This window comes from Aspergillus wentii (assembly GCF_001890725.1).
Source record: "Aspergillus wentii DTO 134E9 unplaced genomic scaffold ASPWEscaffold_1, whole genome shotgun sequence".
In the NCBI taxonomy this organism is placed as follows: Eukaryota; Fungi; Ascomycota; class Eurotiomycetes; order Eurotiales; family Aspergillaceae; genus Aspergillus; species Aspergillus wentii.
The window spans coordinates 1,246,345-1,261,959 of record NW_024467832.1 but is presented as its reverse complement, the minus strand read 5'-3'; the positions used below and the strand labels follow the sequence as shown (position 1 = coordinate 1,261,959).

At 49.8% G+C, this 15,615-nt stretch overlaps 5 protein-coding genes across 5 annotated transcripts; 3 read left to right on the top strand and 2 right to left on the bottom strand.

The window, feature by feature from the left end:
• Positions 1-900: 900 nt before the first annotated feature.
• Positions 901-4,023, top strand: ASPWEDRAFT_166543 (uncharacterized protein; the record flags this gene model as incomplete). Its single annotated transcript, XM_040830010.1, has 10 exons — positions 901-951; positions 1,008-1,047; positions 1,113-1,138; positions 1,208-1,535; positions 1,587-2,039; positions 2,105-2,244; positions 2,293-2,423; positions 2,480-2,834; positions 2,892-3,008; positions 3,067-4,023. 10 exons carry the CDS (start codon positions 901-903, stop codon positions 4,021-4,023), a joined length of 2,598 nt encoding a protein of 865 aa, XP_040694150.1.
• Positions 4,024-4,370: 347 nt separating this feature from the next.
• Positions 4,371-6,545, bottom strand: ASPWEDRAFT_63879 (phosphoribosylaminoimidazole carboxylase ADE2). The gene is made up of 4 exons (XM_040838711.1): positions 5,966-6,545; positions 5,806-5,903; positions 4,791-5,748; positions 4,371-4,734 (listed from the first exon to the last, which is right to left on the bottom strand). The coding sequence occupies exons 1-4, from the start codon at positions 6,429-6,431 to the stop codon at positions 4,538-4,540; spliced, it is 1,719 nt and encodes a 572-aa protein (XP_040694149.1). The 5' UTR covers positions 6,432-6,545; the 3' UTR covers positions 4,371-4,537.
• Positions 6,546-6,708: 163 nt separating this feature from the next.
• On the top strand, positions 6,709-8,574 carry ASPWEDRAFT_216634 (uncharacterized protein). Its single transcript, XM_040832292.1, has 5 exons — positions 6,709-6,795; positions 6,900-6,945; positions 7,015-7,063; positions 7,126-7,771; positions 7,833-8,574. The coding sequence occupies exons 1-5, from the start codon at positions 6,786-6,788 to the stop codon at positions 8,324-8,326; spliced, it is 1,245 nt and encodes a 414-aa protein (XP_040694148.1). The 5' UTR covers positions 6,709-6,785; the 3' UTR covers positions 8,327-8,574.
• Positions 8,575-8,821: 247 nt separating this feature from the next.
• Positions 8,822-12,394, bottom strand: ctpA (Cu(2+)-transporting P-type ATPase CCC2; the record flags this gene model as incomplete). The annotated part of the gene is made up of 1 exon (XM_040836938.1): positions 8,822-12,394. The coding sequence occupies one exon, from the start codon at positions 12,392-12,394 to the stop codon at positions 8,822-8,824; it is 3,573 nt and encodes a 1,190-aa protein (XP_040694147.1).
• Positions 12,395-13,914: 1,520 nt separating this feature from the next.
• ASPWEDRAFT_145172 (uncharacterized protein) lies at positions 13,915-15,123 on the top strand. The gene is made up of 2 exons (XM_040829480.1): positions 13,915-14,215; positions 14,285-15,123. The coding sequence occupies exons 1-2, from the start codon at positions 13,957-13,959 to the stop codon at positions 14,983-14,985; spliced, it is 960 nt and encodes a 319-aa protein (XP_040694146.1). The 5' UTR covers positions 13,915-13,956; the 3' UTR covers positions 14,986-15,123.
• Positions 15,124-15,615: the final 492 nt, after the last annotated feature.

Sequence of the window (15,615 nt, the reverse complement as noted above, 5' to 3'; positions counted from 1 at the left end):
AGACGAAGGCGAGAGATTCAGTTATCAATTTGGAATTTCTCCCTACTTTAGCGCCGATCAAATCAAGGAAAAGTGGCTCTTCTGAGACTTCGCAGGTGGCTTGGAAGGTTGCAGCTCTTTCCCAGGCCAGATGAGATCATCGTCAAAGCTCTTCCACAAGCCACACTTTGTATGTCCGAACGTTCTGGAGCATCATCTGGACGCAATCCGATCCAATCCATGAGCATCTTTCAGGAACCGACGAATTGGTTCTTTTTGATTTTATTATTTTTTTCGGGGCCGATTTTCATCCCTTTTCTTCTGGTCAAGGGTGGACTTTTACGTCGTGGTGTGCTGTCTCGTGCTTCTAAGGGAGACACGACAGCCTGACGTCAATCATCAACCCAGTCTGGAAAGAAGGGCGCAGGTCAAGTCGGGGTCGCAAACGCGCCCATTCTTCGTGCAACTGGGATTGCGACCATCTTTTTTTGGCTATTCTTATTCCTAGTCCTGCTGCTGCTGCTCTCCTCCCCCTCCTTCTGATGTTGAGGATCTGCATTCGTCATAATATTTAATAGACAGAGTGAATCGGCCACTTGAGAAGAATCCTCTCTTTTTGGTCTTTTTTTGTTTCCTTTCTTCTCTTCCTTCAGACCATTCTTCTTCTTCCTCCTCTTCCTCTCCTACTACATACCATTGGAGAACGGTCTTAACCCTTTGCGGCCTTTCATTCCGGTTTCGGTGATACCCCAGCGACACGACCCCTTACTAATTTGTAGTCGACTTTAATCTTAATTTTCTTTGACGATTATTCACTATCCTTTGATTGCCTTTGCGGTGTCCGAAATACATACCATACCTACATAATATATCTTATCGGTTCTTAATTTGGTATTTTGCGCGGTTCCCGCAGCTTTCGTCATGCCGTCCAAAGTTGTCAACCGTCCTACCGACAGCAAGCAGAAGGAGAAGGTATGCAGCTCATGCTGTCAAGGGGGTGGAACTCGTCGCTAACTCAAGTGATACAGGACATCAACCAGAAGCTTCAGCTGTTTGGGATCTACCATGGTAGGTAGCTCACTGCAGATTGTTCATACCTTATCACTGTCGGATAAGCTGACAGAATGTTCCAGGTTTCAAGACAGGCAAGCTGCCATCGGTTAGTCCATCGAACAAACCACTGTCTCCCGTATCACCTGCACAATACTAACCGAGCATTTCACTATAGAATAAGCAATGCGACATCGCACTGAACAGCGCCCTCTCCTCGAAGGCCCTCTCCTCACCATCTAAGGAATTGTCTAGTGAAGGCCAGGTCCTCGTGAAGGATGTTCGAGATGTCATCGAACAAGCCAAGAAGTTGATCCTGAGCAAGAACGATGGCCAGTTAATCCAGGAATTTATCTGGGAGGCCCAGCAGATCACTTCGGGAGACGCGCAGAAGCCAAACGCTCCCGTCGGCAAAGATGTGGCCAAGCAAGACGGTAGTCAGGCTTTGGAGGGTCTCAAGACCCTGGGAACTCTCTTGATTACGAATGGAGAATTTCGAAAGATTCGTAAGTGGTGTTTCTGATATCATATTGCATTCTTATATTGACAATACCTAGTGAGTGACGCTGCGATCATCGCTCGTGATATGGCCGGAGATGCTTCGCAGACTGCTGCCAACAAGCTTCGCCCATCCGAGGAACAGCTCTCTCAAGTCGACCAACCCGCAGAAGAGAACCTTTGGCACGAGAAGCCGAATATCTCAAAGGATCAACTCAAGTCTCGTTTTAAGAGAAACAAGGAGGAAGCCGATGAAGCTGCCGAGAGCACCGTGCAAGCAGCAACCGGTGGCAAGCAACCGGAAACCACCTCGGATATTGACGCTCGTGCTGGCGCTGCTCAAGGCGCTCAGAAGCTCAAGGAAAAGGTTCCAGAAGACACCAAGAACCGCACCCGAGAGCTGACCGACAAGACCAAGAGTTATCTGTCGGAGAAAATGCCCCAGGAGCGACGAGACCAAGCCATCTGGCGTTTGAAGAAGATGGTCATTGAAATCCAAGGCCACGCTGACTGTATGTACACACCGAAGGCCATTTCACATGGGATAGCAACTAACTTGAGCCCTGTGATCTTAAAGACCAGCAAGCTATTGAAACACTCCTGAACCTTGCCGAAAAATACGCCGGACACTCCAAGGATCTCACTCAGCAGGGTACTGGAGCTGTCCAGGGCGTTAGAGCCAACTCCAGTGTTCAGACAGTCGAAACTAATCTCCGAGTAGGTATTCTCATATCAAGAAATGTCTTGGTGCTAATACTTCTCTAGATTTTGATTGAGCGTTTTGCCAATAGCACCTCTTTGGATGACTTCTTCGGTTCGCTCGACAACATTTACCGGGATGCAGACAAGGATCCTGAACTCCGAGGATGGTTCAAGAACGTTAACACACTCATCAGGTAGGCTATTCATTTATCGAAAAGGTATTCAGCACGAACTAGGCTAACAGAACTAGAAAATCCTTGCGAGAGTCAGGTTACATCATGGAAGAGGACTGCAATCGTGAATGGAACCAATTGTACGACCATGGCCGCTACTTGCTCCGTGACCGTTACAAGAACCATACCGACCGTATCCTCGATGAGATCAAATTCGTTGGTGATCAATTCAACAGGGACCCTCAGAACAAGGCATTTGCAAACTCTATGGAGAAGCTGTTCAATGACCTGGGTCGCGATTCAGACGGCAATGTCAAGTTCAAGAAGCATCTCCTCAAGGACATTGGCAATGTCATTCTTCCTGGCATCTTTGAGAACGTCCGCTATGTTCCTGTTCCTCGCATTGAGGTTTCGGACCCAATGGCTGATGTGGTAAGTTTATCTTCCTGAACACTTGGGCTATGAACCGGAAGTAACATTGCTCTTTAGGTGGTTGAAAATCTCGTCATTGAGAGTGATAACTTGATGCCTAATGTCGTGGAACTTGGTAGCGACAACTACTTCCGTTGGGGACGTAAGAAGATCAGCAGCAAGAGGGACAACAAGGTTAGTAACAGCTAGATCCCCTTATTCATCCAGCGATGATGCTGACCCCGGCGCGCAGATCATGATTTCAGCCTCTGGAATTCAAGCAGACCTCAGGGATGTCAGCTACTACATCAAGAAGAAGGAGGGCTTCCCTGCTATAACCGACAAGGGTGTAATGGACATCTTCCTTGGCGGCGAGGGCTTTGGCTTCAAGGTCGCAGCTTCCACCGCTCAAAAGGGGGACCGTCAGCATTTTATTAAGCTCGACAAGGTGACCGTGAATATCAAGAACATGGATATTAAGCTCAAGAAATCCAAACACAAGGTCCTTTTCTCGGTGTTCAAGCCGATGCTCTTCCGTGTCGTCCGCCCTATCCTGCAGAATGTGATTGAGAAACAAATCCGCGATGCATTTGCCAGCGGTGATGAATTTGCTTATGAAATCCAATCAGACGTCAAGCGGGCACAGGAAGCTGTTGAGAAGGATCCTGAAAACACACCCAACATTTACACTCGCTATATGGATGCCATCCGCGCCAAGATGACAGAAAAGAAGCAAAAGGCCGAGGCGGCCCCCAAGCGTGACACTAAGGTCCAGACAGCTGCCACTCTACATGACTCTCTTTTCCCTGACATTAAGCTCCCTGGTGGTATTTCCTCCAAGGCCACGGAGTATGTGGAACTCGCGAACAAGGGAGACCGTTGGGAGTCGGCCATTTTCAGTATCGGCAGTGCGTCTGAGTCGACTGACATCCCCAAACCCAGCTCTGTTACTCGCAAACCGCACCAGACTGCTGATGGTCGGGTGACAGACGGTAGTGCTGCTGCTGCTGCTGCTGCTCCCGCCGGCGCAACCAATGGCCACCCCAAGTCCGCTGACCAGAACGGGTACCCTTCTCGGGGATTCTCAGATGAGGTCAACCAGGCTTTTGGCAACGGACACGCCAACGGCGCTGCAAATGGTTCAAAGGTGACCACCCACGGATTGTCTGTACCAGGAGCTCAGACTGCGTTTAACCCCCAGGCAGCCTAAACTCGAGGCGTGGCGTGCAAACGATACATCCCCTGACCATGAGTCTTGTTTATGAATTCTTTGGATATCGCACGAAACGAGTTTTGTTCGTGCAAGGGTTTTGAGTGCTTTCAGATATCTTATTGCGACTTTTTATTATTGGTTTCGCTGTAGTAATTGTGTGCTTTGTGATTTAATTTTTTTTTCGTTCTGCTCACGGGCAAGGTGGTTTGTACGAGTATCATCGAGTAATTAATCCCTAATGCCAACCTATTAACAATTGCTTTATTCCCATTCTAGATATTTCTAATTTTATAGAGGTTTAATGAGACCCGAGTAATATACTACAAGTATTAACAATTGTTTTTCCTTTTTTATAATGAGGAGCATGGATATATATCGTGCCTAAATAACACTACCAATTGCAACGTCACTTTCCAATTCAGAAGAAAAAGAAAATCCAAACTTTTATATAGTAATCTCAGTCGTATTCATCGTCTATCATTTTCAAAATAAAACCATCTAAAAAGGGTTTTTACATTTGCTCAAAGTACTTTTCCCATCCGAGCTCTTGCATCTTAACACCCTTCTGCTCCATATTCTCAGCCCGGGCCTTCTCCGCATAGGCTTCCACCTTGCGTTGAACAGCCGGGTCGAAGGCGCCCAGGATTCGGGCGGCCAGAAGAGCAGCATTCACGCTGTTGTTGATTCCAACGGTGGCGACGGGGACACCTGCAGCAGTTAGAATAACGTAATATGAGTGTTTGGTTGAAGTGTAGGTGACATACCTCGGGGCATTTGTACAATGCTGTACAAGCTGTCGACTCCGTCCAAAGAGCTGCCCTTGACCGGCACTCCAATGACGGGGAGAGCGGTGTGTGCAGCAGCCATGCCGGGAAGATGGGCAGCACCGCCGGCAGCGGCGATGATGACCTTGATTCCGCGCGAGGCGGCATTGGCCGAGTATTCGGCCATAAATGTCGGAGTGCGATGGGCGGAAGTGATGTCCACTGCATGCTCGATACCGAAGTAGTCCTTAAGAAGCTTGAGTCCAGGGACCAAAGTCTTGAGATCGCTGTCAGAGCCCATGATGACGGCCACTGAGGGTGCGGGCTTGGAAGGACCGGATGACTGGGGCTTGGTCTTGACGTCGCTGCGCTGGGAGCGCATGTGGTCGACGTAGTCGATGAGCGGCTGGATGTGAGTCTCGGCTTCGTGCATCGTGGCAGCTGTCACTGTCACATGGCCCATCTTACGGCCCGGTTTGGAGGCACCCTTGCTGTACAGGTGGATGCTGGCGTTGGGAATGGAAAGAGCGCGCTCGGCGGCCTCCAAATGCGAGTCCGGAGTGGCGCCGCCGATGATGTTGAGCATGATGGACGGCTGGCGGAGCTCAAGGCTCTGGGGAGGAATGGGGATGTCGAGAATGGCACGCATGTGGGTATCAAATTGAGACAGGGGGCAGCCCTCGATGGTGTAGTGACCCGAGTTGTGGATTCGGCTTGCAATTTCGCACAAGATAAGGCTTTCGTCCTCCAAGAGGAACATCTCGACACCGAAGACACCCTTGCCGTCAAAGGCCGCCACGGCCTTGCGGGCCAGCTCCTGAGCCTTTTGGTTGATAGCGTTCGACACGTTTCGGGCCGGGGCATACACAAGCTTGCATATCGAGTCTTCCTGGACGGTCTCAACGGTGGGGTATGACAGCACCTCGTCCTTGGTCTTGACAACCATGACAGCCAGCTCCTAAACACCAAGTATTAGACCACCGTATCATCTTAATCATATTTGGGGGAAGCGAACCATCTTGAAGTGGGCCCATTTCTCAGCGTACAAAGGTCGGTCCTTGAGGGCTTCCAGTGCGTCGGGGATATCGTCCTTGGAGTTGACAGTGTAGTTTCCTGAAGATCCCCAGTTAATATTTGATAGCCCTATACCAATATTTATGCAAAGAAGCACTCACCTCGTCCATCGTAGGCCATTGTCTTCGACTTCAACATCAGAGGGAATCCAAGTTGAGCGCCGACCTCTGCCAGTTCCTCGGGGGTGTTCTTGACCAGTTCCCGATGTTCAGCCATGGGAATGCCATACTTCGACAAGTGCTCCTTCTGGTTGTACTTGTTCTGGATGGTCCGGATTGCCTGCCAGCTGGGCTCAATCCTGACCTCCGAGGCGATTTCCTCAAGCGCATAAGTATCCACATGCTCGATCTCGGCAGTCACAACGTCACAAGTCTTTGCCAATTGTCGCACAGATTTTCTCTCTTTGAAAGAGCCAGTCACATGACCATCGTGAGCGCTGAGCTGCTTCGCAGGAGCATTTTCAGCGTCCAAAACGTTGCATTGGATATTCAGTCGATTTGCGGACTCGACAAGCATCCGACCCAACTGCCCCCCACCAAGGATTCCGACCTTGCGATCATTCCACATCTTGAATTGAACGGTGCTAGTTGAGCCAAAGAGACAAAAATGAAATAAAAAATCGGACCCAAATGAAACCAATTGGATCTAGACCGTGGCCTGCTGCAAAGTCGCCTGGGGAAGAATTCAATGCCCCTCTTCATCTTCCGATCTCAGAAATTGGACGATAACCGTCACGTGAAATTGATAAGCGGCTGTGCCTGCCAATCAAAAGCCGTCGCTGCCGCTCGCCCCGCCCGCGCGCCTAAAGCGGCGGGCATCTCGTCGGCCATAATAAACGGCCTGGCGATTCTACCGCAAGTCAACGGAGCACTGATTGCTGTTATCACCGACCAGGTTTCCGGGGTGCAGTGTGTCGTCAGAATGTCTCTTGGTAAGTTTCCTCCGCGGAGGCCTTTCTAGGATTATTGTCTTTGTCGTGTGATGCGAAGTTGCATTGAGCTTTCCAGTAGCTAACGAATGTCCTTCCAATTATAGATGAAGAAAGCTTGGAGACGGCCGCCAATGGCGGCTTAATGGATTTGTACGCTGAATAAATGGCCAGCCTCTGAGCTTTGGAATCCGACAGATGGCTGACAAGGTCCCGTTCTAGCGAGAAATGGGCTGGCATGGTTGAACCTCTGCTTGAGCGGTTGGAATATGTGCGTTATGAGCTATCCGCTTGGTTGGATTTCTGTTCTTTACTTGCTAACTGGCGCGATAGATCGTTTACAATGCTTTTCCTATGCCCAAGGCGACCCCCGAGGAAACCTCGTCCTTTGTTCCTACTCAGCCGTCTTCCTTCCCCTCGTCCTCGCAACCGCAAGACTCCCACACCGTGCCCTCGAGTAGCAATAAAGAAAACGCTTCCCCGGCGGATTTGCAGACACCTCCACGTCCTACAGCATCCTCTGCAACAGCTCCCTCGTCTTCGAGTGAACGTGTACCGGACTCCCAACCTCAGTCGTTTGCAGGCCCTACGAATGAGATACTCCCCGCTCCGCTTCAGTTGCTGCTAGACTCGATTAGATCGACCCTGAAGACATTTTTTACTTCCAAACCACCACATACAATCCAGAGATTTGCAGAGCTTATCCTTCGACCGAATGCGCACTACCGAACCTTGCCTGCCTACCTGCGAGCTCTTGACCGGGTCATTTCCGTCACCAGCAGCGCGGAGGTCTTTCCTCTACAGACGCAAACAAGCAGCAACCAGCCCAACGGTATCTTGAACGGTGGGTCTAGTAGCTTCATGCTCCCAGATCACTCCCTAGGAAGTGATGAGTCGTTGGGTGGTGCCCTCCTCACTCCAATCCCCTGGCTGAGTAATGCCACTATTGATGTAGATGACGGTGTACCCTTGGATGAAGGTATGATCGCCATTGAAACTTGATATAACCCCACACAAACTCATTGATAACATAGCCTCAGACAATGAACCTATGCCTATTGTTCCGCAAGAGCAAGAGCAACAGACGCAGGAACCACAAGCACAAGAGGAAGACACCGCCGGCTTTGCTACCCAACAAACACCAGCCAATACCGAGTCAACAATAGCTGTTGAGAATGAAGCGCTAGGAGCCAATGTCACTTCTCCGCCAGCCGACACTGAAGAAGTACCCCACGCTCGCGGCCCGCCAGTAGTAGGCGTGGAAGACATGGGCCTTCAGGATGGTAAGGGTGTCGAAATGGCACTTTCGAGCGAAGAGGGCGCAGCTTCCAACGATGCGACCGCTGCTCAGGAAGGTCAACAAACCAATCAATCCGCGCAAGGGAACGATTACTCAAATCCAAATGCTGATGGCGACGGTGATATTCTCCTGGGAGATGTCAAAGGTGGGACAGAAGATAGCCATGCTGAGTCCTCCAGTGCAACGGATAAACCCCAGGGGTCAGAAACAGCAACCGATAAGCAGGGTGCTTAAACCCAATCATTAGTCGTTTTTTTGTTTACATTGTTTCATGATTGATGATCAGGGAATATATGAGTATCAGAAATATGTTTGTTTTCTATTAATGACCAATGACATGACACCTCTCTACAGCTTTTGCATTTCTTGGATAGCGTAAGCTATCTATATCATCGCCTTGATTAATTATGAATGCATCGTTGAATACTAGTACTACGAGTGAATTCTTGTTTGGCAAAAGATTTTATAACATTTGTTTCATATCATGTGCAACAGATGTCATAGCCGTAAAAGCAAAAGGTATCAATATAAATCGTCTAAACACATCCAACATAAAAACCAAAGAGAAAAGCCCAATCCATTTTGACACCATTCATAACATGATCATGAGTGTAATGCCTCTAATGCAAGGCCAAAACTTGATAACAAAAGCTGTGGAAATTGGAAATACGGGGGGTAAACGAACACCAGGAAAAATGCGAAAATTATATAGAAAGATAGATGATGCGCTTAGACAGCTGGCTCCACGGTCCGGAGAGGAACGTATCCTCCTTCGTCGTGAGTCGTGGATCTCCTACCCGTGGCACTTGACCAGAGGGCAGCACCGGCATCCTTGGCCCATCGTAATGGATGTCTCGAGCCATGGGATCCGGTGACTGACAAAGCGGCCATCCACCAGCTCTTCTGAGCGCCCGCGAGGCTCATGCTGCCCAATTCCAATTCTTTCTCTAACCGCTCGGCATTCATCCATCGTGGTCGTTTCCAGAATTTCAAAAGAAGACTGCTCGCCACGACGGAAATGCTCGACGCAGCCATGGCTGCGCCTGCGGCCATGGGTGGTAACATGATGCCGCCAAATGGAAGGAATAGACCCATGGCGAACGGCAAGCCGATAATGTTGTATAGACAAGCCCACATAAGGTTCAGCTTGATACGTTTGAAAACTGACCGGGAGAGTAACAGACTGGCTGGCACCGAAAGGAGATCGTCTGGCCGCATGATGACAATATCTGCGGCTTCCATCGCAACGTCCGTTCCAGAAGCAAGCGCAATACCGATCGAGGCCGAGGCCAAGGCCGGAGAGTCGTTGATACCGTCACCAACCATTGCGACGCGTTCGCCTGAGGCCTGCAGTGAGGAGATGATCGATTGTTTGTCTGAGGGAGAGACTGAAGCGTGGACTGCCTCGGTGGAGATACCGACAGCGGTAGCAATGGAAACGGCAGTCGAGTATGTGTCACCTGTGATAAGCGAGGTGCTCATGCCCATGCGATGCAAGGCTGCAACTGCAGCCACTGCAGTCGTCTTCACGGTGTCACGGAGCGAGATGGTACCGGTATATTGGTTTTCGATCGCCACATGGATTCGGGTAATGCCAGCTTGTGTATCGGGCTTGGGGCTTGGGTTATCATATTGGTTTGTAGGTTCCTGTGAGTCTGGATCGACCGAGTCAGGAACCTGGATATTCCTGGACCGCAAGAAAACAGCATTGCCAAGTAGAACACGATATTGTACGCGCTCCACACCGTTGGGTTCGACGAGAGCAGATACGCCTTTACCAACACAAGCGTCGAAGTCGCCTAAGCTACCGGGCAGTCCATCATCTCCAGGATGGCCTGATTCATTCTTAGCCGCTGATAGAATCGCTTTGCCGATGGGATGTTCGCTGCTCATTTCCGCGAGACCCACAATCAACCACCATAACTGACGGCGCCATTCATTTGAAGACCAATGAGGCTCAATTTGAGCCTCAGCGACGCTCATTTTACCGGTCGTCAATGTTCCAGTTTTGTCAAAAACCACGTGGTTCACCTTGGTTGCACCCTCGAGCACGGCGCCGCCCTTGACAAGAATGCCGTTTTGTGCACCCACTCCGGTGCCAACCATGACAGCCGTCGGGGTACTAAGGCCTAGAGCACATGGGCAAGCAAAGACAATGACCGAAATGCAAAGCTTCAAGCAAACCATCACTTTACCTCCGTTGCTCTCAGCGAGGAAGATCTTCGGGGGGTCTGACAATACGTGGCTCATGAACATCCAACCGAAAAAGGTGACCAAGCCGAGACTGATGATAGCAGGAACAAAATAGCCGGCAACAACGTCGGCCATGCGCTGGATGGGAGCGCGGCTCGTTTGGGCATCCTGGACCAGCTTCACAATTTGACTCAGTTGCGTGTCCTTCCCAGCACGGGTGACCTTGACGTCAACCGATCCAGTGCCATTCACTGTTCCCGCGATGACGAGGCTGGTTTTCTTCTTGCGGATTGGAAGGGCTTCACCGGTGATCATGCTCTCATCAACATGGCTCTCGCCTCGAATGACGACGCCGTCTGCAGGAACTTTGTCGCCCGGACGGAGCAGGACGATGTCGCCCACTTCAATCAATTCGGTGGGAATGATCTTGTATCCCGGGCCTGATGCATCAGAATTCGAGGGGGTTGGGTCTTGCTTTTTGGAGCCAGAGCTGGCGGGTTGCCATTTTTCGGCGACTTTCTCAGCCGCTATTGGATCATCATATATCGTAGTCATCGAAGGGGCCAAAGACATGAGTCGAGACAGAGCTGCGGACGTTTGGCCTTTGGCTCTGTTTTCCAGCCATCGTCCAAGTGTAATAAATGTGATGAGCATGGTACTTGTGTCAAATACAGTGCTGGGACGAGTATGGGGCATGCGGAACATGGAGACCAGCATGGTAAACGCGCTGTAGAAGAAAGCGGCTGATGTACCTAGCATGACGAGAACATCCATAGTCGGTGATTTATGTTTGAGTGATCGATAGCTCGAGACATAGAAGCGCTTGCCGATGCCGAACTGGACGGGGACAGTGAGAAAAAGACATGCGAGGTCCCCAAGGTAAAGGCCTGGACATAACTCGAAGCTGCCGAAGTCGAGGGGTCGCAAGTACATGGGAAGTATCATGTTGATCAGAAATACAGGGACTGCAAATGAGGTTGAAAAGAGGAAAGCGCGTCTCCATTCTTGAATTTCCTTTGTTTTGGATAGAGATTCAAGCTGCGCGTTGGTGTCGTCAGAATCTGTCAAGAGAGCATTGTATCCAGCGGCCTCGATCGCCTCTACGACAGAGCGAATCCCAATCACAGAAGAATCATATGATACCACAATACGGGACGAAGCCACATTCACGGATGCGGAGGAAATTCCTGGTGTTTGGACAAGAGAATCTTCCAATGCAGTTACCGAGGCAGCATCCTGCGGACCGTGTAGACTCAAATTAATTTGATTCGAGGTTTTTGAGGCAGGTACTTGAGCCTCGGAAGATATGACAGTCGTGTCGAAACCTGCATCGTCAATCAGGGTGGTAATCTTCTCCGTTGGCAGGACGGCGGGATCGTGGACAATGATTGCGCGTTCGGCAAGCAGACTGATGTTAAACTGAACCAGGCCATCCACCCCGTTGAAGACACCTTGAACACTCGCCGTGCATGCGCCACATGTCATGCCATCGATTGCAACAGTGGTAGCCACCAGCTGAGGTTGCGATGTCTTTTCCTGCGCGTGGAGACCGTCCTGTGGTTCTGAAATATTCAACACTTTTGCACCAAAGCCCCGGTCCTCGATGACCTCGGCGATCTGATCCGGAGTTATAATTGACGCATCGTGTTCCACCACAGCTCGCTCTGAAAGCAAAGAAACGCTGACTGATGCCACGCCGAACACACCGTTCAAACCTCCTTCGACGGCAGAGGTACATGCGCCACAGGTCATGCCTTCGACAGCCAGGGTCGTAGTCGAGGATCGCGGCCCCTCATTCTTAGCAGCAACCAAAGAATCTGCTTGTGTCGACGGTGTATCTGTGGAGAGAACGGCGGCGTCGAAACCGCTATCTTCAATCGTCGCGGCGACTTTCTCCGCCGGCAGTAGTGTCGGATCGTGATGCACCACAGCCCTGCCCATCATCAAGCTGACAGAAACATTTCCAGCACCCTCAACACCCTTGAACGCACCCTCCACCGCAGAGGTACATGCGCCACAAGTCATTCCATCCACCTTAACCGTCGTCGTGGCCATATGAGCCGTAGCCGGGCCCTTGTCGGCGGGGCGTAACGCAGCGGAGGACGCCATAGCGCCGAGTCTGTCGAAAGCAACACAACGGAAGCTATGCTGAGGTGAGTTATCTCATGGGAAACGATGGGGTTATTTTGGAGAATGCGAGTTGGGGTGATAAATTGAGAAAACGAAGAAAAAGAAAAAGAAGAAAGAAAGGGAAAACAGGCGGATGGGACAAAGAAACAAGGGCGACAGGTACGTCAAATAGTTACGTTGACGGTGGGCGGATCAGCTCGGATGGCCAAGTTGCTGCGGGTCGATCATTCCACAGAGCAATGCAGAGTGCCGCGTGGGGGGAAGAAGATGAAGCTGTGATTGGAAGAAACAGAAGCGAAGATATCAAGAGAAATATTAATTTTAATCTCTGGGCCAATTTAGCCCAGAAGAACTAGCGCTGATGGTGTTGCGTTTTGCTTTCTGTACAGTCAGCGGTTCTTTTTATTGTTCTTACCACAGCGAGGAATCTGACCGCATTCCTGGCGATAATTAATATGATTTATTATTGCTTCCTAGGCTGCATTCCATGGATTCTTATTGAGTGATACTGAGTGATATGCTGTTCTCATCTTCTGCATCGCCTGTCAGCTGACATGGTTGCTATCTTAAGCTTACACCTGCGCTGCGGTATTTCCAGCCCAACATGGCGAGATATGCTCCGGATGTGGTGTAACCCTCATCGGCATCTCCAGAGGTCTGTGTAGACGATTTCCTGCCTCCTGGATGGCTGGAGGGAGTTGGGCGTGGCGATCTGAATTTCTTGTTCTTTGTCTGGGCAGTCGAGGTTATGCTGATATCAGTACGGTGTTGAATAGCATCAATAACCACTGCAATGGTGCAATCCGTATCCAGCAAACTCAAGAACTACACCATTCAAACTCAGAATCTCAGATACTTCGATCAGGAAGAGAAGAAAACTATCATATCCAGTTTGGTAATTACTCCGAAAGCATTGATTGATGTTTGTTTGAAACATCAGAGCTTCGCGCTATCTCAACTATAGTGGGGTAGTAGGGTACTTGGCAGTTTGATATAGACGCCATTTGACAGCTGAAGAAGCATGGAAGAATTGATCAGTCTTTCTAGACCCCTTTTCAATCTATCTGAGGCTACAAGTGTCAGTTCAAATGAAGTACCTTGTTTTCATACAGCGGATGGTCTTGGAGTCGGAGCAATTTGGTCTTTGTATAGCCCATAATGATTGAATATAACGGTATACTCTATACTGCACAAGAATACTCCTATCTCAGTGAATAAATCTAAACTCATAAAATAAACATCAGATCATTGTAAATCGTATCGATAACGGGCGAGAATGATATAGTAGATGTTTGCATCAAATGCAAACAGCCCATTCGGGACATGACTTGGATACCATCACCACCATCATCTCCAGTTAATCTCCCTCCAGACACAACAGATTGAATCTGTCCAGGGGGTAATACTCCGCTGCTAGGATCCGACAACTGACTACCAGTGAGTAAATAGAGAACTATCCGAACTCTACCCGACTAATCTCGTACCACAGCACCGTCATCATACCTTCGGTCCCGCCGTCAACAACCCCCCAGAGAACCCTCATGGATCAAACACATACACGAGCCCTGGAGGCTCTCCAGTCGTTCATCCACCTGGCCAAATCGACAAGCGCCTCGTCCCCTCGACTTATCGCCAACCTCATCACGAATGCCACCTCAAGCCCCCAGACTTACGTCTTCGCCGAGCTCTTGGAGACACCAACGGTCCAGGCCCTTCGATCCCCCGATACCCCCGAGGAGTTTCAGGGATATCTCACCTTGCTAGAGATCTTCGCCTGGGGAACATGGCAAGACTATCAATGTAAGATACACAGCATCATCCATCCTGGAATATACACATCCAGCTAACCACTCAACTCCCCCCACCCAGCAACCCCGAACCTCCCCCCGCTCAACCAGGAACAGACCCTCAAGCTCCGCCTTCTGTCCCTCCTCACCCTGTCGGCAACCATTAAGCCTCTCACCTATGAAACCCTCATGAACGCCCTGTCCATTTCAACTCCCTCCGACCTCGAATCCCTCGTCACAACCGCCATCTACTCCTCCCTCATCACCGCCCGTCTCTCCCCCACCACCAACCCCCCAACGGTGAACGTGACCTCCGTCGCTCCTCTCCGCGATGTCAAACCCGAGTCCCTATTATCCATGATTTCCGTCCTGACCGAGTGGGAGACCCGCTGCGGCGACGTCATCAGCGGCATGGAGGCCGAAATCGCCAAGATCAGAACCAATTCCCTCAAGCGGCGCTCCGACGAGCGCGCTCGCGCGGTGCTCATTGAAAATACACTTGCCGGCTGGGGCTCAGATGGCGGTGGTGCACGATCTAAGAAATACGGGAGCAAGGATGTAAGTGGCGGGTTGAGAATGGCGCCGGGAGGGAGTGCTGGCAGCGGGAACAAGCGCGAATTCACGGCCGATGAACATGACGATGACGGGTACTGGGATAGTAATGGGGGCGAGGGTACGTTCGATGCGGGCGCCTCTGGGTCGAGAATGGATATCGACGAAGGAGCAGGATCTCGAGCTGCTGGCACTAGACATGCTAAACGTGTTCTCGGGAAGAAATCCTGATAACTATCACGACTTTGCTTACGATTGCTGCTACTATTAAAAGATAAGATGATTGAAGGTAGACAGGAGATCTGGTTGTATTATTCAAATCCAAGTGATACCTGTTTCCTAGAATCTGTTGAGCAGAGCAGTGCTCTTCGAAATGTGAAATGACTCCAATATAAGACGATGATTCTACGTATATCCTTGCAAGCAGAATATCTCATTGGCATTACTTGAGATTGCATTTGTATAGCCTAATTAACATAAACTATTCCCTCGGCGAAAAGAAGGGCTTAGTGAAAGTCATTTAACATACATACAGGTCGAGCACAAGAAAGCAAAAAAAAGGGGTATTGTGAGAAGAAAATGAACAAAAAGGAGAATATAGGCAAATATTGACAGACAGACGAAAGGATTGTTGTAATATAAAACTGGGTTGTCAATCCAGCTCCTTCAATTAAGATTTGATCGATATGCAAAATGCAGATGGAACCAAATCATGCTGACCTCAAGTGAACCCAGTCTTGTATGTTGAATGTATGTTCAGATCGCTCAAGAGACGTGGTTCTGTGAATGCTGATCAACCTATGATGAGATCCCAGTTTTTTTTTTTTTTTTTTTTTTTTTTTTTTTTTTTTTTTTTTTTTT

Excerpts from the sequence above, each read along its gene's own strand:
- ASPWEDRAFT_63879 (XM_040838711.1), bottom strand. The coding sequence starts at position 6,431 with ATGTGGAATGATCGCAAGGTCGGAATCCTTGGTGGGGGGCAGTTGGGT. Across the intron at positions 5,904-5,965 it reads AATGGCCTACGATGGACGAG|GAAACTACACTGTCAACTCC; the intron begins GTGAGTGCTTCT and ends GGGGATCTTCAG. Across the intron at positions 5,749-5,805 it reads AATGGGCCCACTTCAAGATG|GAGCTGGCTGTCATGGTTGT; the intron begins GTTCGCTTCCCC and ends CTTGGTGTTTAG.
- ASPWEDRAFT_145172 (XM_040829480.1), top strand. The coding sequence starts at position 13,957 with ATGGATCAAACACATACACGAGCCCTGGAGGCTCTCCAGTCGTTCATC. Across the intron at positions 14,216-14,284 it reads AACATGGCAAGACTATCAAT|CAACCCCGAACCTCCCCCCG; the intron begins GTAAGATACACA and ends CCCCCCACCCAG.
- ASPWEDRAFT_216634 (XM_040832292.1), top strand. Across the intron at positions 7,064-7,125 it reads TGCTTGAGCGGTTGGAATAT|ATCGTTTACAATGCTTTTCC; the intron begins GTGCGTTATGAG and ends CTGGCGCGATAG. Across the intron at positions 7,772-7,832 it reads CGGTGTACCCTTGGATGAAG|ACAATGAACCTATGCCTATT; the intron begins GTATGATCGCCA and ends ACATAGCCTCAG.